The sequence below is a fragment of the Anomaloglossus baeobatrachus genome, chromosome 1 (assembly GCF_048569485.1).
Source record: "Anomaloglossus baeobatrachus isolate aAnoBae1 chromosome 1, aAnoBae1.hap1, whole genome shotgun sequence".
In the NCBI taxonomy this organism is placed as follows: domain Eukaryota; kingdom Metazoa; phylum Chordata; class Amphibia; order Anura; family Aromobatidae; genus Anomaloglossus; species Anomaloglossus baeobatrachus.
This window is the reverse complement of record NC_134353.1, coordinates 268,290,107-268,313,055: the sequence shown is the minus strand read 5'-3', so window position 1 is coordinate 268,313,055 and position 22,949 is coordinate 268,290,107. Positions and strand designations below refer to the sequence as shown.

Below are 22,949 nucleotides of genomic sequence, written 5' to 3'. Positions count from 1 at the left end.
GGCCCAGCGGACCCGAGGTAGCAGTCGCAGCGCTTGGGAGTCGCTTATGGAACCAGTGATGGACCAGAGTCTGCGTGGACTGCAGGACTGGCAGGAGGAGCTGGCCTGGAAGACTATGGTGTGTCCCACAGATGAGCCAAGCCCTGTTAAGGGGAAGCCCATAGCCCCGGTTGCCATGGCAGCACTAAACCAGAAAGCTCACTTGCGTCAAATAGAGAAGGCCGTATGGGCTCAAGCAGATATAGCGCGGGTTAGACGGGAGGTGGAGGAGATGCAGAAGCAGGCAGTACGGGCTCAGCAGGATACCCTTTGGGCCAAAGTTGAGGCCACGTGGGCCGTAAAGGTGGCAAGAAAAGCACTTCAGTGGACTGAATGGCCCCAGGGTAAAGTTTTGGGTCCCAGCAAGGCCCACACAATGGCTTGTGTGAGCCCTTAGGGCCAGAAGGCCTGGAAGGTAACCCCTAGGGGGACAAAAATGTGATAAGGGTGAAGAAAGCACAGGAGTGCTAGGTGCGGGCCCAGCTTGAGCGGCCAGGAGGGGGTACAGCAGCCGGCCGTTATACTTTCAGCCAGTTTGTACACATGAACAATAAACAAGAATATGCATTCCTGAAGAATGCAGAGGGGAAAAGGTGTACTTGAATGCAGAATCTGTGGATGATGGTCCCCCTGGGCGCTACAATTCCTACATAGTTTACTAAGGAGAAAGGACCGCAAGAGTGGTATGAGGTGGCTGCCAATGTTGTCGGGGAAGTCTTGGCTCGAGAGGAAGTGGTGGGGGTGAGACGGAACGGCAACGGTCCCACACTCCCAGCGAGGACTCAGGAAGTGATGACTCCTTTCCATCCAACAGCGGCTGCATGGAAGTCGGTGACAATTTGGCCACTGCTGCGATCCTTAGCATAAGCTAGGGGGACAATGCATGTGCACCTGGGTAGTCAGGAGTGACTGGCTATGTGAACTCCCGGTTGTGGATAGACATTTGTCTCGCCGTTGATGTTTTCCCCAATGTTGGTGGCAAAAAGTACTTTGCGCTGGACGTTCGCAACGTCGAAGGAAAATGCCCAGGGGAGGGAGACACCCCCCTGAGAGCTCAAGTAAACACGGGTTTGGTTGCGGTTTATTTTTGTGGAGTTTTTTATGTGTTTTTGAGTAGTCCTCCCTCGTCGCGATGGTTACCCAATACACGTAGTTTGCCGCTACAGGATGTGTATCGGGTAACCATCACGACAAGGGATGAACTTCCTCTCTCAAATGCTACTCAAAGTCAGTGCACTGGCCAATTAGAGGCAAGTGGCTCCTGCCTTTGACAGCGCTCTGGCAGAGGAAGGTCTGGCATCAGTCGCGATGGTTACCCGATACACATCCTGCAGCGGCGAACTAGGTGTATCAGGTAACCATCGCAATGAGGGATGAACTTCCTCTGTCAGACGCTACTGAAAGGCAGCGTGCTGGCCAATCAGAGGCAAGCGGCTCCTGCCTTTGACCCTCAGACTAGGGGACCCTGTGCCATTCCTATTCTCAGAGATACCCCTAATAATGGGGATGTCTGAGTCTCCTCCCTAGCCCTGCTTCTGACCAGCCCTGATCCTATATCCCCCTCCCCCAGGGAAGGGCCTGGACAGGAGTGTGATTTAACCCACAGAAACAGACATACAGGGAAAAACAAAACTCTGTCACACATCAAGAACATACAGAGGTATGTTTCTCTCCATAAAATCTGGGACACCAAAGCACACAGACCAACAAAGCAGAAACTATGGTAGGCGTGGGTGGAAGATTTCCTCAAACCTAAGTATGAGAGAAGCAAATGTGATAGGCTTACAACATGTGATCCCAAAAGCTTAATAAGCAGGCTAGCAGAGGTTATCTCTTGGTAGCCTGTCTGATTAAGCACACAGCTGGTCAACGCTCTAATCTGTCTTTGTAGATCAGAAGCTCTAGAGAAACCATCAAGTAGAGTGTCAGAACCTGCAATGTGAACAGCATCTGATTCCGTCATGACAGTCAAAATGACAGTGTAAAACTCCATGACACTTCCATTGATGATACCCCACAGGTGTTCAATAGCATTTAGGTCTGTAGACATGCTTGTCCAGTCTAGCACCTTTACCTTCAGTTTATTTAGCAAGACGGTGGTCATCTTGGATGTGTGTATCATGTTAGAATACTAAGGGAAGGGATCGTGCTCTGTTTCAGTATGTCACAGTACATATTGGCATTAGTGATGAGCGAGTACTAAAAAGCTCGGGTGCTCGAGGCTCGGGCCGAGCATCCCAAGATCCTCGTGTACTCGGCCTGAGCACCGAGCCCAATGTTATCCTATGGGAGACCCGAGTATTTTTATGAAATGACCCCCGGCAGCATGTAGAAACCCTAAAAATGTCACAAAAGTCTCAGAAGAGTGCTCAAATGACATGGCAACAGCATGGGGAAGACCCCTTGAAGCATTTATCACTCAAAAGTCACAGCTGTGAACAATTTTGTCCGCGTTTTACGCCATTTTTATGGACTCACCAGAAAACCTTCAAAAATGACACTAAAATGAATTTTCATGGCGGAAATGTTAAGGCCACATACCCAATAGTGAGATAGAGCTGGTGTATGTTACTTTTGGAGATTACATGAAAGATTTTACGTGAAAACATTGTGTGGCACTCCGATGTCCCTGAGAAGAGACATACATGAAGGCCTCTTGAGTCTAATGTGCCCATTTTGAGGAAGTGAGTCTTTGTAGTATTTTCTTTGCCAGGGCAGTCCAAAATTGTGAGGTTCACCAATGCCCCTGCATACAGACGTGCATGAGGGCCTGTAAACCTGAAGTGCCCATTGTAAGGAAGTGGGTCTATTGTAGTATAGCCCTTAGGCAGGGCAGCCAAAAATTGGGAGGCTCCACATTGTCCCTGGATAGAGACGTGCATGATGGCCTGTAAACCAGAAGTGCCCATTGTAAGGAAGTGGGTCTTTTGTAGTATAGCCCTTAGGCAGGGCAGCCAAAAATTGGGAGGCTCCACATTGTCCCTGGATAGAGACGTGCATGATGGCCTGTAAATCAGAAGTGCCCATTGTAAGGAAGTGGGTCTTTTGTAATATAGCCCTTTGGCAGGGCAGCCAAAAATTGGGAGGCTCCACATTGTCCCTGGATAGAGATGTGCATGATGGCCTGTAAACCAGAAGTGCCCATTGTAAGGAAGTGGGTCTATTGTAGTATAGCCCTTTGGCAGGGCAGCCAAAAATTGGGAGGCTCCACATTGTCCCTGGATAGAGACGTGCATGATGGCCTGTAAACCAGAAGTGCCCATTGTAAGGAAGTGGGTCTATTTTAGTATAGCCCTTTGGCAGGGCAGCCAAAAATTGGGAGGCTCCACATTGTCCCTGGATAGAGATGGGCATGAGGGCCTGTAAACCTGAAGTGCCCATTGTAAGGAAGTGGGTCTATTGTAGTATAGCCCTTTGGCAGGGCAGCCAAAAATTGGGAGGCTCCACATTGTCTCAGGATAGAGACGTGCATGAGGGCCTGTAAACCTGAAGTGCCCATTGTAAGGAAGTGGGTCTATTGTAGTATACCCTTTGGCAGGGCATCCAAAAATTGGGAGGCTCCACATTGTCCCTGGATAGAGACGTGCATGAGAGCCTGTAAACCTGAAGTGCCCATTGTAAGGAAGTGGGTTTATTGTAGTATAGCCCTTTGGCAGGGCAGCCAAAAATTGTGAGGCTCCACATTGTCCCTGGATAGAGATGTGCATGAGGGCCTCAAAACATTGTTCCCATTGCAAAGGAGCGGGTCTCCTGTCATTGTAATGTCCATTCTGAAAGAATGGGCGAAAAAATTTACCACTGGGGGTATACCTGAAACAACGGCCTAACTATTGTAACGGCCATCATGGTGGCGCATGAGGAGAAGGAGGAGCAGTCCAGCGATTATCCAAAGTCCAGAAGTGTGTACCCATGGGTGAGTGGAGGTACATGTCAAATTCCCGTTACAAACTTTAAATTCCGCTCTCATTTGCTGGTGGTGTGGTGAAGTCTGGCCCAATCCAACCCTTGTTCATCTTGATCAGAGTCAGCCTGTCAGCATTTTCAGTTGACAGGTGGGTGCGTTTATCTGTAATGATTCCACCTGCGGCACTAAAAACACGCTCTGACAAAACGCTAGAGGCAGGGCAGGCCAGGACTTCCAAGGCGTAGAGAGCCAATTCATGCAACGTGTCCAGCTTGGATACCCAATAATTGTAAGGCACAGAGGAATGTCGGAGTACAGTTGTTCGATCTGCAAGGTACTCCTTGAGCATCTGGGCAAACTTAGGATTTCTTGTGGCACTACCTCGCACCTCAGGGGCTGTGGTACGTGAGGGGCTGAGAAAACTGTCCCACATCTTAAAGACTATTCCCCTACCTCTGGCGGATTGGACTTGTGCCCCTCTCGGCTGTACGCCTTGGTTGTCCACTGATTCCTGACCTATGCCGCTAGCGTTTTGTGAGGGGAATGCTTTGCCTACTTCCGTGACTATGGCCTTCCGGAACTGCTGCATTTTGGCTGACCTCTCCGCCTCGGGAATAAGAGACATAAAGTTCTCCTTGTAGCGTGGGTCTAACCATGTTACCAACCAGTAATGATTGTCGGCCAAGATGTTCTTAACGCGAGGGTCACGAGACAGGCAGCTTACCATAAAGTCAGCCATGTGCGCCAGACTCTTAACAGCCAGTACTTCAGTATCCTGACCAACACGATGACTGAACATGGTGTCCTCCTCCTCCTCCTCCTCCTCATCTACCCTGTCCTCTGGCCAGCCACGCTGAACCGAGGATATGACTGGTGTGCATGTCATATCCTCAATTTGGCCGGAGAGTTGCTCCATGTCTTCATCCTCCTCCTCGTCATAGTCCTCCACTGCACGTTGTGATGAGACGAGGCTCGGCTGTGTGTTATCACCCACACCCACTACTGTTTCTTGCTCCAACTCATCGCGCTCCGCCTGCAATGCATCATGTTTGTTTTTGAGCAGAGACCATTTTAGAAGGCAGAGAAGCGGTATGGTGATGCTAATAATGGCGTCATCCCCACTCACCATCTTGGTGGAGTCCTCAAAGTTTTGGAGGATGGTACATAGGTCGGACATCCATCTCCACTCCTCAGATGTTATGTGTGGAGTTTGACCCATTTCCCGACGGCTTAGGTGATGCAGGTACTCAACAACTGCCCTCTTCTGCTCACATATCCTGACCAACATGTGCAGAGTTGAATTCCAACGCGTGGGGACATCACACACCAGTCTGTGAGCCGGAAGATGCAAACGCCGCTGAAAGCCGGCAAGGCCGGCTGAAGCAGTAAGTGACTTTCGAAAATGTGCAGACAGGCGGCGAACTTTTACCAGCAGATCAGACAGCTCTGGGTATGACTTTAGAAACCGCTGAACCACGAGGTTGAGCACATGGGCCACGCATGGAACATGTGTCAGCTGGCCTCGCTTCAAAGCCGCCACCAGGTTCCGGCCATTGTCACACTCGACCTTTTCTGGCTTTAGGTTCAGAGGTGTGAGCCAGTGATCTGCCTGCTGTTTCAGAGCTGTCCACACCTCTTCTGCATTGTGGGATTTGTCACCTATGCAGATTAGCTTCAGCACAGCCTGTTGCCGCTTCGCCGAGGCAGTGCTGCAGTGCTTCCGGCTTGGGACTGGTGTGGAGGGTAAAGTGGATGAGGATGCGCAGGTGGAGGATGAGGCTGAGGAGCATGACATTCCGGAGCTGTAGAGTGTGGGTGAAACCCTGACTGAGGTAGGGCCTGCAAACCTTGGTGTGTGAAGGACGTGTTCCATCCCTCGCTCAGACTGGGTCCCAGCTTCCACAATATTAACCCAGTGTGCCGTCAACGAGATGTAGCGGCCTTGCCCACTCGCACTTGTCCACGTGTCTGTGGTTAGGTGGACTTTGGCTGAAGCAGCGTTGTTCAGGGCACGTGTGATGTTTTGTGACATGTGGTTATGCAATGCGGGGACGGCACACCGGGAGAAATAGTGGCGGCTGGGGACCGAGTAACGTTGGATAGCTGCCGCCATCAGGTCGCGGAATGCTTCTGTCTCCACCAGCCTAAAAGGCAACATTTCCAGCGCAAGCAGTCGCGAAATGTTAGCATTTAGAACTGTGGCATGTGGGGCGTTGGCAGTGTATTTGCGCCTGCGTTCAAAGGTTTTCTGAATGGATAACTAAACGCTACGCTGGGACAAGGACGTGCTTGATGATGGTGTTATTTCTGCGTAGGCAACTGCAGGTGCAGGGCCAGAGGAGGCTTGTTCGCAGGCAGCATGGACAGGGGATTGGCTCGCATGCACAACAAGCGAAGATGTAGCAGTGACATCAGCAAGCACTGCTCCTTGATTCTGTTGTACCTCCCACAAAGTCGGGTGCTTGGCTGACATGTGCCTGATCATGCTGGTGGTGGTCAGGCTGCTAGTTTTGGTACCCCTGCTGATGCTGGCACGGCAGGTGCTGCAAATGGCCTTTTTAGAATCATCTGGAGCCAACTTAAAAAACTGCCAGACTCGGGAAGACCTAACATTTGTACAGGCACCTTGTGTCGTGTTGTTGTTCTGGGGAACGGTTGCCTGACTTCTGCCTGGGGCCACCACCCTGCTTCTTACTGCCTGTTGGGATGCTACGCCTCCCTCCCCCTGTGCACTGCTGTCCTCGCTCTGCATATCCTCCTGCCAGGTTGGGTCAGTTACTGGATCATCCACCACGTCGTCTTCCTCTTCCGCACCCTGCTCCTCCTCCTGACTTCCTGACAATTGTGTCTCATCATCGTCCACCCCTTGTTGAGACACATTGCCAACTTCGTGAGAACGCGGCTGCTCAAATATTTGGGCATCTGTACATACGATCTCCTCATGACCCACTTCAACATGAGCTGGCGAGAGGCCAGAATGTGCGAATGGAAACGTGAACAGCTCTTCCGAGTGTCCAAGTGTGGGATCAGTAATGTCCGTGGACGTGTACTCAGCCTTGTGGTAGGAAGGAGGATCAGGTTCTGAAATGTGCGGTGCAGTATCACGGCTACTGACACTTGACCGTGTGGAAGACAGAGTGTTTGTGGTGGTGCCAATCTGACTGGAAGCATTATCCGCTATCCAACTAACAACCTGTTGACACTGGTCTTGGTTCAAGAGCGGTGTACTGCTGCGGTCCCCAAGAATTTGGAACAGGACGTGCGAGCGAGTAGATGTGGCCCTTTGTTGTGGCGAAATTAGAGCTTGCCCACGACCTCGGCCTCTGCCTGCATCACCATCACGTCCACTTCCTTGTTCGTTGCCAACGCCCTTGCGCATTTTGCAATGCTATGTCACTAGACTTGTGCGTTATATCCAAGTTTGTGCAAAACGAACACAAGTGCACCTGTACGCTGCCACCGACAGGCACACACGTGCGGTTTTTAAATGCAAGCACGGACGCACTAAGAACCTAACAGGTTTTTAGGAGCGACAATTACTGAGAAGTTTGACACTATCAGACACTGCTGACTGACGTGTATTATTCACTAGACTTGTGCGTTATATACTAGTTTGTACAAAACGTGTACCTGTACGCTGCCACCGACAGGCACACACGTGCGTTTTTTAAATGCAAGCACGGACGCACTAAGAACCTAACAGGTTTTTAGGAGCGACAATTACTGAGAAGTTTGACACTATCAGACACTGCTGACTGACGTGTATTATATCCACTAGACTTGTGCGTTATATCCAAGTTTGTGCAAAACGCACACAAGTGCACCTGTACGCTGCCACCGACAGGCACACACGTGCGGTTTTTAAATGCAAGCACGGACGCACTAAGAACCTAACAGGTTTTTAGGAGCGACAATTACTGAGAAGTTTGACACTATCAGACACTGCTGACTGACGTGTATTATTCACTAGACTTGTGCGTTATATACTAGTTTGTGCAAAACGTGTACCTGTACGCTGCCACCAATAGGCACACACGTGCGGTTTTTAAATGCAAGCACGGACGCACTAAGAACCTAACAGGTTTTTAGGAGCGACAATTACTGAGAAGTTTGACACTATCAGACACTGCTGACTGACGTGTATTATTCACTAGACTTGTGCGTTATATACTAGTTTCTGCAAAACGTGTACCTGTACGCTGCCACCGACAGGCACACACGTGCGGTTTTTAAATGCAAGCACGGACGCACTAAGAACCTAACAGGTTTTTAGGAGCGACAATTACTGAGAAATTTTACCCTATCAGACACTGCTGACTGACGTGTATTATATTCACTAGACTTGTGCGTTATATCCAAGTTTGCGCAAAACGCACACAAGTGCACCTGTACGCTGCCCCCGACAGGCACACACGTGCGGTTTTTAAATGCAAGCACGGACGCATTAAGAACCTAACAGGTTTTTAGGAGCGACAATTACTGAGAAGTCTGACACTATCAGGACTGTTTTAGACTGTCTACACCAGCCCCAGATATGGTGATGAAGGCTGGTATACGGTCACCACTAGGAATGGCTATATACCCTGCCTGCCTGCCTGTATACAGCTACAATAGTCCTGAGAAGGACTCTTCTGGTCACTAGCCTGTATTCCGACCTGGCTATACCCTGCCTGCCCTGCCTGTATACAGCAACAATAGTCCTGAGAAGGACTCTGCTCCTGTACTCCGACCTGGCTATACCCTGCCTGCCTGTATACAACTACAATAGTCCTGAGAAGGACTTCTGGTCACACTGTTTGCAGCCCTGCTACGGAAATAACTATAAAGGGCCGCAAACCTTTCCCTGAAGCAGCAAAACTCTCCCTGCACTGACTGTCTGGATGGCTGTGTGCAGAGCACAGCGCGCCCGCCGGTATAAAGGCTCGGTCACGCTGTGCAGGCCGGCCAATCACTGCAATTCCACAACTAACAGGGCTGTGGCATTGCAGTGGTCTGCCAGCCAATCCCTGCATGAGGGCTGGCTCTCAAAAGAGCGCCAACATACAGGGATGAAGACCACGAGCACAGAACGAGTATCGCGAGATTACTCGGTCCCCGCCGAGTAGCCCGAGTACAGTGATACTCGTGCGAGTACCGAGTAGTAACAAGCATACTCGCTCAACACTAATTGGCATGCATGGTTCCCTCAATGAACTGTAGATCCTCACAGCCGGTACTACTCATTTAGCTCCAAACTATGGCACTCCCACTACTATGCTTGACTGTAGACAAGCCACACTTGTCTTTGTACTCCTCACTACACATGCTTGACACCATCTGTACTAAATAAATTTACCTTCTTCTCAGGACCTGGTTTCAAAAAAACATGTATTTTGTCTGCTTGTCTTCAGCAAACTGATTTTGGGCTTTCATCTGCATCTTTGGAAGAGGCTTTCTTCTGGAATGACAGCCATGTAGACCAATTTGATGCATTGTGCGGCATATAGTAGGAGCATGGACAGGCTGGCCCCTGACTTCTTTAAACTCTGTAGCAATTCTGGCAGCACTCATACGTCTATTTTGACAAGACAACCTCTGGATATGATGCTAAGCATGTGTAGTCAACCTTTCTGATCAACCATGGTGAGGTCTGTTCTGAATTAAACCTGTCTTATTAAACCACTGAATGGTCTTGGCCACCATAATGCAGCTTAATTTCAGGGTGTTGGCTACCTTCTTATAGCTTAGACAATCTTTATGTAGAGCAACAATACTTTTTTCAAATTGTCAGAGAATTGTTTGCCATGTGTGCCATGTGGAGCTTCTAGCGACCAGTATGAGAGAGTGTGTGAGTGATAACACCAAGTATGACACACCTGCTCCCCATTCACACCTGAGACCTTGTAACACTAATGAGTCACATGACACTGAGGAATGAAAATGGATAATTGGGCACAATTTGTCCATTTTTACTTAAGGGAGAAAACATTTGCTGCCAGCGATTTAGACATTAATGGCTGTGTGTTTAGTTATTTAGAGGGCACAACAAATTTCCACTGTTATACTCATACAAGCTAAACACTGCCTCGTACATTGTATCAGGGTGTCATTTCTTCAGTGGTGTCCCATGATCATATATAATAAAATATTTACAAAAATATGAAGGGTGTATTCGCTTTTGGGATATACTGTACTCCTGAATAATATCAAAAAGATTGGATCTGTATGAATATGACAGCACACACAAAGGTCCATTCATGGAAAAATAAGAAAAATAAGAGTTATAAAATTGGTACCATGAAACAAATTTTCTTGTTTGCAGATTTTCTTTGTTTTCACCACCTAAACAAAAATAGCATTTATAGAAATTTAGTAACATTATAATGATGAAAATAATGCCATGAAAATCGTGGTCTAGGGGACTTTTTTCTGCCTAAAGAACCTCATAAAAACCAAACCAAAAACAATTCCGAAATGACATTTTTACCCACAATTTCACCGCACTTATAAATGCTTCCTGATTTCCTGAACATTGTATAATAAATTGCGGGGCGGACATATCATTGATGTAACCTATACAAGGGTCCAAGAAGTCGGAGGGCCCATTTCTACATTCAAAACAGGTGGAATTGTGCATTTTGATTCATTATTAGACTGAAAAGTGCCCATATGCTGTTTTTGCATTTGGGCTCTTTTCTGGTTGTGTCCACCAATGGTAAAATGAAAGGGGTAATTTACAACTACAACTTGTGCAGAAAAAAAAAATCAGTTTTATTGATGAAAAATACAAAAAATGTCTAAATCTTGGAAGAAGGAAAGAAATAAAAAACAGGAACAGGTTAATATGGTGTTCAACAGTGTTTGTCCACTAAATCCAACATTCTCCACCTTATCAATGTAAAACTATAAATGAGTTTAATTTAAATTATGACGATCCTTTTAATCACTATTAAGATGAATCTAACAAAATAGGAATGTGTGGCATCCATTAAAATTAAAGTCAATTTAAGTAATTTCAAGCACTTATATAGGAATGGATAACGTCAATCAATATGGAAATACAGACTGCAGGCAATATTATAAAAATAATCAGCAACAAATGAGAAAACAATTTTACCATTGTTTTCAATACTTATTTTTATAAAAGATCCTTAGAATTGTAGCATTTAAATCCGGCCTATTTGTATCTTTGTGGCTTTATACTTATATAAGAGGATTATATTTAATGGCATGCGTCTCCTAATGTTTTAGGAAATCTAACTTAAGAAGATTGTCTGCAAATGTGGCATGGACACATCCACAATGGCTTTGTCATACTATATTTATAGTGTTTCTGGTCTTGTCACAAGTGGCGCTGTGTATCTTTGTTCTGACAGAACACATGGATGTGAAAAAATGTAATACGGAATATACTACAGTTCAAAACAATGGAAAGAATGGTGAGTAATCTCAAATGTACTATTCACAATTCATGTATGGACCCTGATAAAAGTTATCTATTTTTGTATTTAAATTAGTGATATTGTTTTGTGCTTTTTCATTCAAGGGGAAGGTTGTTTATATTACACTGTTCAAAAAATTAAAGGGAACACTTAACCAACCGAATATAACTCCAAGTTAATCAAACTTCTGTGAAATAAAACTGTCCACTTAGGAAGCAATATTGAATGTCAATCAATTTCACATGCTGTTGTGTAAATGGAATAGACATCGATGGAAATGATTGGCAATTATCAAGACACACTCAATAAAGGAGTGTTTCTGCAGGTAGGGACCACAGACCACATCTCAGTACCCATACTTTCTGGCTGATGGTTTGGTCACTTTTGATTGTTGGTTGAGCTCTCACACTTGTGGTAGCATGAGACAGACTCTACAACCCACACAAGTGGCACAGGTAGTGCAGTTCATCCAGGATGGCACATCAATGCGAGCTGTGGCAAGAAGGTTTGCTGTGTCTGTCAGGCAACAAAGATGCAAGTGTCTGCACAATCGGTTAGAAACCGACTCCATGAGGATGGCATGAGCGCCCGACGTCCACAGATGGGGGTTGTGCTCACTGCCCAACACCGTGCAGGATGTTTGGCATTTGCCACAGAACACCAGGATTGGCAAATTTGCCATTGGCGCCCTGTGCTCTTCACAGATGAAAGTAGGTTCACACTGAACACATGTGATAGATGTGACAGAGTCTGGAGATGCCGTGAAGAGTGATCTGCTGCCTGCAACATCCTTCAGTATGACCGATTTGGCAGTGGGTCAGTAATGGTGTGGTGTGGCATTACTTTGGTGGACTTCATAGCCCTTCATGTGCTCACCAAAAGTTTGAAGACAAAGGAGGAGGATCCAGCTTCTGGAATATAATAAAATCTTCAAGCTTTATTTCAAGGATTAATATAAAATATTAACATTAAAAAATGGATAGGGTCAGGGAGCCCAGGTGTGGCAACACGTTTCGAACACTACCTGCATTCTATATGAAGCCACTATTAGGTACCAAGATGAGATTCTCAGACCCCTTGTTAGACCATATGCTGCTGCAGTTGGCCCTGGGTTCCTCCTAATGCAGGACAATGCCAGACCTCATGTGACTGTACTGTGTCAGCAGTTCCTGCAAGATGAAGGCATTGACGCTATGGACTGGCCTACCTATTCCCCAGACCTGAATCCGATTGATCACATCTAGGACATCATGTAATGCTCCATCCACTAACGTCACATTGCACCACAGACTGTCCAAGAGTTGGTGGATGCTTAAGTCCAGGTCTGGGAGGAGATCCCTCAGGAGACCATCCGCAACCTCATCAGGAGCATGCCCAGACATTATAGGGAGGTCATACATGCATGTTGAGGTCACACACAATACTGAGCCTCATTTCATGTTTCCACTTTAATTTTGTCTTGTTTTGTCTTGTTTTGATTTTCATTTTGTCTTGTTTCCACTTTCATTTTGTGTGTCTTCAAATCCAGGCATCCATTGGTTAAATCATTTGATTTCAGTTGATGATTTTTGTGTGATTTTGTTCTCAGCACATTCAACTTTGTACAGAACAAATTATTCAATGAGAATATTTCATTCATTTAGATCAAGGATGTGTTATTTGAGTGTGTCCTGTAATTTTTTGAGCAGTGTATATATATACAGAATCACCTCAATTTAAATTTAGTATAAATAAAATTTGCCAAAAAAACGAAGAACAAAAAATCTTATATTAATCTTTTATCAACCCTCCCCAAATCATTCCAACTGCTGTCTGTGCTCTTATCAGCTCCGCTGTTTTGTTTCTTTTATCTTTTAAGGGTGCTTTACACGATGCAACATTGCTAGCGTTTGCTAGCGATGTCGTGCGCGATAGCACCCAACCCCGTCCTGTGTGCGATATGTGGTGATCGCTGCCATACCGAACATTATCTCTACGGCAGCGTCACACGCACATACCTGTTCAGCGACGTCGCTGTGACCGCCAAACAATCCTTCCTTCAAGGGGGAGGTGCGTTCGGTGTCATAGCGACGTCACTGCCGCGTCACTAAGCGGCCACCCAATAGCAGAGGAGGGGCGGAGATGAGCGGGCGGAAGATCCTGCCCACTTCCCTTCCTCATGGCCGGCGGGACACAGGTACGGTGAGTTTCCTCGTTCCTGCGGTGTCACACATAGCGATGTGTGCTGCCGCAGGAACGACAAACAACCTCTCTACTCACCTGTCAACGATTTTTGGTTTTGGAGCGACCTCTCCAATACCAACAATTTTTACCTCTTTTGCGATTGTTTTAGGTCGCTCAGAGGTGTTACATGCTGCGATGTGGCTAACAACGCCGGATGTGAGTCACAAACACCGTGACCCTGACGATATAGTGTTAGCGATGTCGCAGCGTGTAAAGCCCCCTTAACTCTTTCTTGGTGAAAGCATCTTTTTGAGAATAAGTACATGGCTTCATTATAAATTGTAAATTACGGCCATGGAAGAAAAGCTTACACTGTATTCAACCACTTTGCTATACAACCCCCCTTTGCGACACAGATTCCTCTGGTGGAGTGGTCACTAATAATAGTAAACAACAAACTGCTTTGTCATACTTTGCTATTCTTGTCTAAATAGGTCCTTCCTGTCTTCAAAGCAACTCATAGCCAATGATGGCCATATACCAATATTGGGGTTTTTGTAATAGGTATAGGTTCTATGCATATGGGAGACAAATGTTTGGCATTGTGCTGAATGCAATACATTCACATGCATTCCTGTGCAGCCTGGCTGTTGGTCCAGAATTAATGGATGGGGTTGCATGCTATGTCTTAAGCCTGCTTTACACGTTGCAATAATTTCGCATATGATATCGTATGCGATTTGCAACGCCCCCATCGTATGTGTGGCACGTTCCATTTGTTGAACCTGCCGCACAAACGATTAACCCCCGTCACACGTACTTACCCGTCCATACGACCTCGATGTGGGCGGCGAACGTCCACTTCCTGGAGTGGGAGGGACGTTCGGCGTCACATCGACGTCACGCGGCAGCCGGCCAATAGAAGCGGAGGGGCGGAGCTGAGCGTGACGTAAACATTCCGCCCACCTCCTTCCTTCCGCATTGTGGGCAGGGAGCCGCAGGACGTAGGTAAGATCTGTTCAGCGTTCCCGGGGTGTCGCACACTGCAATGTGTGCTACCCTGGGTACGATGAACAATCTGACCTGCAATTCTAGAGAAAGGTACAATGTGTATGCGATGAACATTTTAACGTTCAATCGCAATCGCACGTACCTGTCACACGCTGAAATGTACCTTACAATGCACATTGTAAGATACATTGCAGCGTGTAAAGCAGGCTTAATATGTATAGAAAGTAGTGATGAGTGGACTCGCAGATAACGGAGAACGGCTGATCCCAGTGATCTGGTTTCTAAAATCCAGTTCCAGGCCAGATTACACTCCCGATATAAGGGGACAAGAATCCGGCGATTAAAAATAGTAGTAGAAAGGATAGAGAGATAAGAGCAAACGCGCTATACTTACCGCATGGCTGTACACTGCTCCCAGGCTGCACATTTACTTCCAGTGCAGCGCATTTGGCTCATTTCAAATGCACTACTTTCCCTGTCCAACGGCACCTGTGATTGGTTGCAGTCAGATGCGCTCCCACCCTGAGTGGCAGCATGTCAGCTGACTGCAGGCAATCACAGGCGCCAGGATGGATGGTGGGCGGGGAAAGCAGTGCAACTGTCTATGGGCCAGTATCATTGTATTAAACTAAATAAATAAAACAATTGGCATAGTGTGCCCCTGTATTATAATACCCAGCACAAACACAGCCCACAGCTACAGGCTACAGCCCCCAGTCCTGCGCTTATCTTAGCTGTGTATCAAAATAAGAGGAACAGCATGTGGCTTTTTTTTTTAATTATTTAAATAAATAATTTAAAAAATGGCATGTAATCCCCCCATTTTGATACCCGGCCATGATGCGCTTTACCTGGCTCTTCCCGATTGCCCTTTTGCGGGGGAAATAGGGGTAATATAAGAGCCTAATAACAGCCCACAGCTGTCATTAAGCTCTAGATTTGTAATAGCAGGTGTCTATGACACCCCACATCACTAATCTGTCAGTATAAGTAAATAAACACAAATACAGATAAAATCCTTTATTTGGAATAAAGACAAAAAAGCACCCTCTTCAACCCCTTCATTAACCCCCAAAACACCCCTGCTGGTCTGACGTAATCCTCACGAGGGCCCACAAAAATTCAGCTCTGCTACATCTGAACCTTACAGCATGCAATCATGGAACATGAGTGCCCCTTGGGAGTTCCAAAGAATGAATGAGCCACAGTGATCAGCAGTGATGTCACTCAGGTTAGTTGCAGTCACAGCTGGAGTTCTCCACTTGTAACTGCACACCCCTCCCCCTGCATGGCACTGTCAGTGTTAAAGGGCAGCCGGGTTGCAGGGTAAGGCCTCGCACTTTAACAGTGACAGTGCTGGCAGGGGGTACGGTGCTCCCCCACACTCCCTGACCGTGGCCAGCACTGTCCCTATTAAAGGGCTGGCAGGGTGTGGGGCATGGACCTGCACATAAGTCAGATGGTTTCAAGTCACCAGAGGTCATACCTTGGGAACTCGGGTATGTCCTCTGGTGAACTGAGTGACATCACTATTGCCAGTCGGGTCCCCCTTGTCTGAATCCTGGAGAGATCAGACATGTTTTTGGTCTCTCCAGGCTCGGATGTAGCAGTATCAGGACCATCATCGGACATCGTGTGTATTACGGCGAAACTTCAAGGGTCTTATTGGGGTTAATAAAGAGGGGAAAGAGTGTGTTGTATTTTATTTCAAATAAAGGAATTTTCTCTGTGTTTATTTCTTTTTACTTATAGGATTAGTGAAGGGAGGGTCTCATAGACTAATTCTCATAAACTAATTATGTGCTTGATGACAGCTGTCACCTGTCATTAACCCTTATTATCCCGCTTGCCACCGCACCAGGGCAATCGGAAAGAGCCAGGTAAGGTGCTGGGCTTGTCGTATCAAATGGATGCGACATTTCCAGGGTGGCTGTAGGCTGCTGTTCTTAGGCTGGGTGGTCCCAATAACCATGGGACTCCCAAGGCTGTGAATACCAGCCCTTATCTGTTGGGCTTTATCATGGCATTGGATCAAAATTGGGGGGAGAGGGGGCGTGTGCCATTTTTTTAAAACATACTCTGTTTTCCACCCTTTGCAACATCTTTTGAATATTTTTATAAGCACTGCCTAATTGTCTAAAAAAAAATATCAAATTGATTAGCTTTTTTTTGTCTTGCTCTATTAAGCACAGCCCTGCAGCCCCATGTGACCAAACATTAGCCGTAATGGATGCCCAATCCACCTGTAGTAAATGATTGTGTTGGCAGCAAGGTATTCTTTGGTTATTATTTAGCTTGGCAGTGACCATACAATAGTATATATAGATCCATGTGTTGTAATAGGATGTGTATATACACTAGTAAGCAAAAGGGTAACAATGTTTTGAGCTTTTGAATTTCAGGCTCCATATATCACTATCTATTACAGCTTTAAACATGAGATTATCTTCATTTTGTAGTCAATCATCTTGGTTATGCACTAATGAGCAAAAAAAGTAACCATATTTTGAACTCTTGACTTTCAGCCTGTATCTCTCACTAGGTACTACAGCCTTCAATGTGTATCATTTTATACACATTAATTTTGGCTATCTTATATATAAATTTGACTTGCAACTATTTAGCATATGATTAGTTATGCAGATTCTTGTCATGTCACTGCATTGTTATGGCTTTGTTTCTAAAAATCTAAATTACAATTTTTATAATTTTGTTAGTATTTTATAAATCCACCTTTGGCTTTCAAGACTGATTAAATCCTTCTGGGCATGCTCTCAATTTATTTCAAGAACGTCTAAACTCAAATCTACTCCTAGTTCGCTTCTATATGTTCCCAATGTTGGTGCATAATGGCTGACCCACTTGGGTATGTACAGCTTTATCTTCAACTTTGCGCACAAACATTCATTTGGGTTGAGGTCTGAGGACTGTGGGGGCCAATCCAGCACCTCCACTTCATTGTCATTGATGCTTTTTTTGCCAATCTCGACGTAAGTTTAGGGTCATTGTCCTGCTGAAACGCTATGTCGTCTTTCTCATACCCATAGTAAATAAATGTACAAGGTAACTCACATATAGCTCAGACAACCATCCTAGTCAAGTATCTAACGCCTCTGGGTGTGAAACAACCCCATTGCATCAGTCTTTCTTCACTGAACTTGACAGTTCCTTCAATTTCTTGATCCATTAGCCCCTTTTCTCATGTTTCTTCCAGACCAGTTTTCACCCACCAAAGCCTAGTTTATTGTCTTTTGTCTCATTGCTTCAAATCACCTTTTTCCCGCCTTCTATTGCCCATGTTTTGCACTTTTTGCAAACTCAAGCTGACACTTCTTATGAAGATATTGAAGTAAAGGCTATTTCACCTTCTTTCAGGCCACCATTCCAGACTTGTTTAACATGGGTTGTACGGTGCTTGCATGTATATCTGTGATCTCACTCTATGAAGCATATGAACCTCCTTCACTGCTGTGTTTGTCACACCAGAACTGATAGACCAGATCAAATAGACCTTGCGATGAGCCAACTTGCTAACTCCAATATTTTACTTTTCTTTTCTACTGCCCACTTTACATGCTTTTTTGCAGATTCAAGTTGACGCTTCTTATGATGATATTGAAATCGAGGCTTCGTTACCTTTTTTCGGGCCACCGTTTCAGAGTGGTGTAACACGCGTCACATGGTGCTTGCATGAAAGTCTGTGATCTCACTAATATGAGGAATACGAGCCACTTACACTGCTGTGTTTCTTGTGCCAAAACTGATAGACCTTGTGACTCCAATATTTTGTCTGGACATCCACCTCTTAGCTTTTGAATGGATGGATGGACTTCATTTCATATTCTTCCAACTGTCATGGCACTCACATGAGTGGGTTTTGGAAATTTTCTTGGCCGAGAGACTGCGATCAATGAGCTGGATGATGCTGTTTCTCTTTTCTTGGGAAATTTTCTTCATGGCTGCTCCTCATTTTGAACCAGGGACCTTTTGCTTGGGAATCAACCTGATAACACACGAAGCTCTTAGGGAATGTGAGAACAGGTACAGTAAGAAAAAATGTTTTCCACCACCAGGAGCAAAAGAGTAAAAATGCAGTGACATGACAAGAATCCTCATAACTAATCAGATGCTAAGTAGTTGATTGTCTATAAAATGAAGGTAGTCTAACATTTAAACCTGTAGTTGATGCTGAGATATGGAGCTTGAAATGCATAGGATTATTAATATCCAAAGAGCTAAATGTCATTACCTGGCCAGGTATCTAAGTAATAGGTATTTATCATGGAAACAGTTGGGCATTGAAATGACAAAACAGTCAGTGAGGTTGGGTGGAGAGTGCCTGTGAACAGCAATTTTCAAGTTTTGCCACAGATTCTCAATGGTATTTAGGTCTTGATTTTGACCGGGCTATTCAAACACATGAATATGCTTTGCTCTAAACCAGTCCATTGTATCTTTTGTGGTATGTTTAGGGTCGATGTCCTGCTGGAAGGTGAACCTACACCCCAGTCTCAAGTCTTCTGTAGCTTCTAACAAGTTTTCTTACAGGTTTGTCATGTATTTAGCTCCATCCATCTTCCCATCAAGTCTGACAAGCTTCCCTGTCACTGCTGAAGTAAAGAATCCTATCAATATGATGCTGCCACCACGCTTGATGTTGTGGATGGTGTGTGTTTCTAAAGGCCCCGTCACACTAAGCAACATCGCTAGCAACATCGCTGCTAACGAACAACTTTTGTGACGTTGCTAGCGATGTTGCTGTGTGTGACATCCAGCAACAACCTGGCCCCTGCTGTGAGGTCGTTGGTTGTTGCTGAATGTCATGGGCCATTTTTTAGTTGTTGCTGTCCCGCTGTGAAGCACAGATTGCTGTGTGTGACAGCGAGACAGCAACAACTAAATGTGCAGGCAGCAGGAGCCGGCTTCTGCGGAGGCTGGTAACCACAGTAAACATCGGGTAACCAAGAAGCCCTGTCTTTGGTTACCCGATATTTACCTTCGATACCAGCCTCCGCCGCTCTCACTGTCAGTGCCGGCTCCTGCTCTGTGCACATGTAGCTAGCTGCAGGACACATCGGGTTAATTAACCCGATGTGTGCTGTAGCTAGGAGAGCAGGGAGCCAGCGCTAAGCAGTGTGCACTGCTCCCTGCTCTGTGCACATTTAGCTGCAGCATACATCGGGTAATTAACCCGATGTGTGCTGTAGCTAGGAGAGCAAGGAGCCAGCGCTCAGTGTGCGCTGCTCCCTGCTCTCTGCACGTGTAGCTCCGTGCGGTGGTAACCAAGGTAAATATCGGGTTGGTTACCGATATTTACCTTAGTTACCAAGCGCAGCATCTTCCACGCGGCGCTGGGGGCTTGTCACTGGTTGCTGGTGAGCTCACCAGCAACTCGTGTAGCCACGCTCCAGCGATCCCTGCCAGGTCAGGTTGCTGGTGGGATCGCTGGAGCGTCGCAGTGTGACATCTCACCAGCAACCTCCTAGCAACTTACCAGCGATCCCCATCGTTGTTGGGATCGCTGGTAAGTTGCTTAGTGTGACGGTACTGTAAGGCTTTATTCTGGTTTTATGACTCTGTTTTTCATGTACATGTTCTACCGTGTTTTTTCACAGATAAAACATCTAAACTTTTTTTCCGATAATCTTTTTTTTGTTGTCCATGTTTGCACCAAAATATGTTGTCATTTATCAAAATTATCCATATAAATCTATAGGTATCTGAATAATCACTGACATCGCACATTGACATCCATGTGCAATCCATGTGATGTCCATTTTTAGAATTGTAATGGGTAGGAAAAGTTTACAATTTACCTTTTATTTTCTGAAGTGAAATTCACAGATGGTTAAAACTGCAACATTCACAAAACACTGATAGATATCAGATAGATATCACTGATCAATTTGGGCCATTTTTCAAGTATGAGAAAAATTATTCATGTCTGAATAAGGCTTTAGATAGGGAAAATAGATTGTTAGCTTTATTGGAGATAGACATATACATGTTTATATTGCTAAATATGTTGATAGTTAAAAAAATCAATAAATAATACCTTTATTTTTATAAATTAGATCATCAGTATAATGCCAACAAAGAAAGTATTCTAAATGAAACACGCAAGGTAAGAAGTATTTTATTAACTCGTGTAAATGTTTCTTAAAGCATGGTAACTGGCTATTACAAAGCTAGAACCAAAGTATAGCTGAATCATAACAGCTTAACCTCATAAATGCCACTCTCAAGCGTGACATGGGCATTTCAAAGGGGTTAATATTACAGCTGTTCCTTCTGATGACCATTGACAACTCCTCCAAGCAATGCAATAGTGGAAGCAATTAGTTGACTTTGCATCTGGGGCACTTGAAGGCCCATATATTTCCCATCTCAGATTTCCTAAAAAGAAATAGTCAAAAAGTCTTCATCCTCACAGTACACTGAAGTAGTACAGGATTGCAATGTATTGAAAAGGAAATAAAACAATCAAAGGTACACTAATTAAAACTATAAAAAAATTAAAACATATATTCAGTGTAATGTAGTTTGGGCACCCTTGGTCAAAATTACTATTATTGTGAACAGTTAAGCAAGTTGATGATTAACTGATCTCTAAAAGCCATAAAGCTAAATATGACACATTTCCTTTCAATTTTAGCCAGTAAAAAAAATAAAAAAAATCAACTTTTACATTTAAAATTTAAAAAAAGGAAAATGGGTAAATGAAAATATTTGGACACCTCCATGGTTGGTACCTAGTAGTACCCCCTTTGGCAAGTATCACAGCTTGTAAATGCTTTCTGTAGCCAGCCAAGAGTCTTTCATTTTTTGTTTGAGGGATTTTCATCCATTCTTACTTGAAAATGTCTTCCAGTTCTTTGAGGTTCCTGGGTCATCACTGCATGCACTGCTCTTTTGAGGTCTAAATTAATAAAAGAAAGTTGATCAAATCTGGCTATTTATTTTTGTGTATAAGGCATATGTAGAACAAACAAAGTCCAACGTTTCAACCCTTTTAGGGTCTTTGTCATGGACAAATGGTCTAAATCGTTATGTGCTAGTGTGTAGTCCTCAGAGGAGGTATGCACTAGTGTCTCGAAAAGATGAATTAAGAACGGTTTGATCAAGGCTCTGGTGTCATCAGAGTATGACCTGAATATTCTTAGTACTGCAAAATAATTCAATGTGAAGTGCTGAGAACAAGCCAGAAATGAGGTGGCATTTATTAAATGTCACTAGGCCTGGAACCATAAATTGTTACAAATGGATGGAAAACATCAAATAAGCAACTATGACATCTGAGAGGCTGGCTGGTACTGAGAATATCTGTTAATATATCATATTAAACATTAAATGAATGTCCCTAATGCAATGGGTATACATCAGCATCAGTCTAATATGTGGCCCATAGGTTAATTATGTCAAGGTTTAAGATGTCCTGGTGTATGGGTTGGTGCGCACAACTGGTGCGTATAGGTATAACTGAAGTACACCTCCAGTGGTGATGCAGTTGAAGAATATCAGCAGTACATTGGTGATTCAGTGGGCTTATATGCTCAAGAATAGAGATGAGCGATGTTCGAAGCTCGAGGTTCGCCAATTTTATGTTAGAGTGATTTTGGAGGGTGTTCGAGACGTTCAACGAACTCGAGCCTTTTGATAAAAGTTCGGCAGTTCGAGTTATGTTTGAGAACGGTTCGAGCACCAAAAGTGTGGCTTTTCACAGTAAGTATGTGTGCACCTTTCCTATCTTCATGCGTCCTTTGTCCCCAGCACAATCCCTCTCTCTTTCCTACTCACCGATCACGGGCATCTTGCTGCACGGCTGTCACAAATCTCCGGAGTTTTTTCCTCTTTTGAACATGGCTGTCACTTCATTATTCAATTAGTTATTCTGTGCTTTCCCCGCCCACCGGTGCCCATGATTGGTTGCAGTCAGACACATCCCCACGCTGAGTGACAGCTATCTCACTGCAACCAATCACAGCCGCCGGCGGATGGGTCTATATCATGCAGTAAAATAAATAAATAGAAAAAAATGTGGTTCCCCCCATATTTGATACCAGCCAGGATAAAGCCACACGGCTGGAGGCTGGTATTGTCAGGATGGGGAGCGCCACATTATGGGGAGCCCACCACCCTGACAATATCACCCAGCAGCCGCCCAGAATTGCTGCATCCATTAGATGCGACAGTCCCGGGACTCCACCCAGCTCATCCAGAATTGCCCTGGTGCAGTGGCAATCGGGGTAATAAGAGGTTAATCATGCCAGGCGTCTCCCCGAGACACCTTCCATGATCAACCTGAAAGTGAAAGTAAAGAAACACACACAGCGAAAAATCCTTTATTTGGAATAAAAAACAAAAAACACCTCTAACCTTTTTATTAATCCCAAAACAACAATCCAGGTCCG

General features: G+C 45.2%; 1 protein-coding gene across 1 annotated transcript in view; it reads left to right on the top strand.

Annotated features, from left to right (window-relative positions):
* The window catches only part of LOC142311533 (uncharacterized), a 183,382-nt gene that overhangs the window by 35,085 nt on the left and 125,348 nt on the right, over positions 1-22,949 (top strand). Inside the window, exons 2-3 of the mRNA XM_075350051.1 lie at positions 11,174-11,361; positions 20,613-20,662. Coding sequence (XP_075206166.1) covers positions 11,174-11,361; positions 20,613-20,662 — 238 coding nt within the window. The remainder of the gene's footprint in view (positions 1-11,173; positions 11,362-20,612; positions 20,663-22,949) is intronic.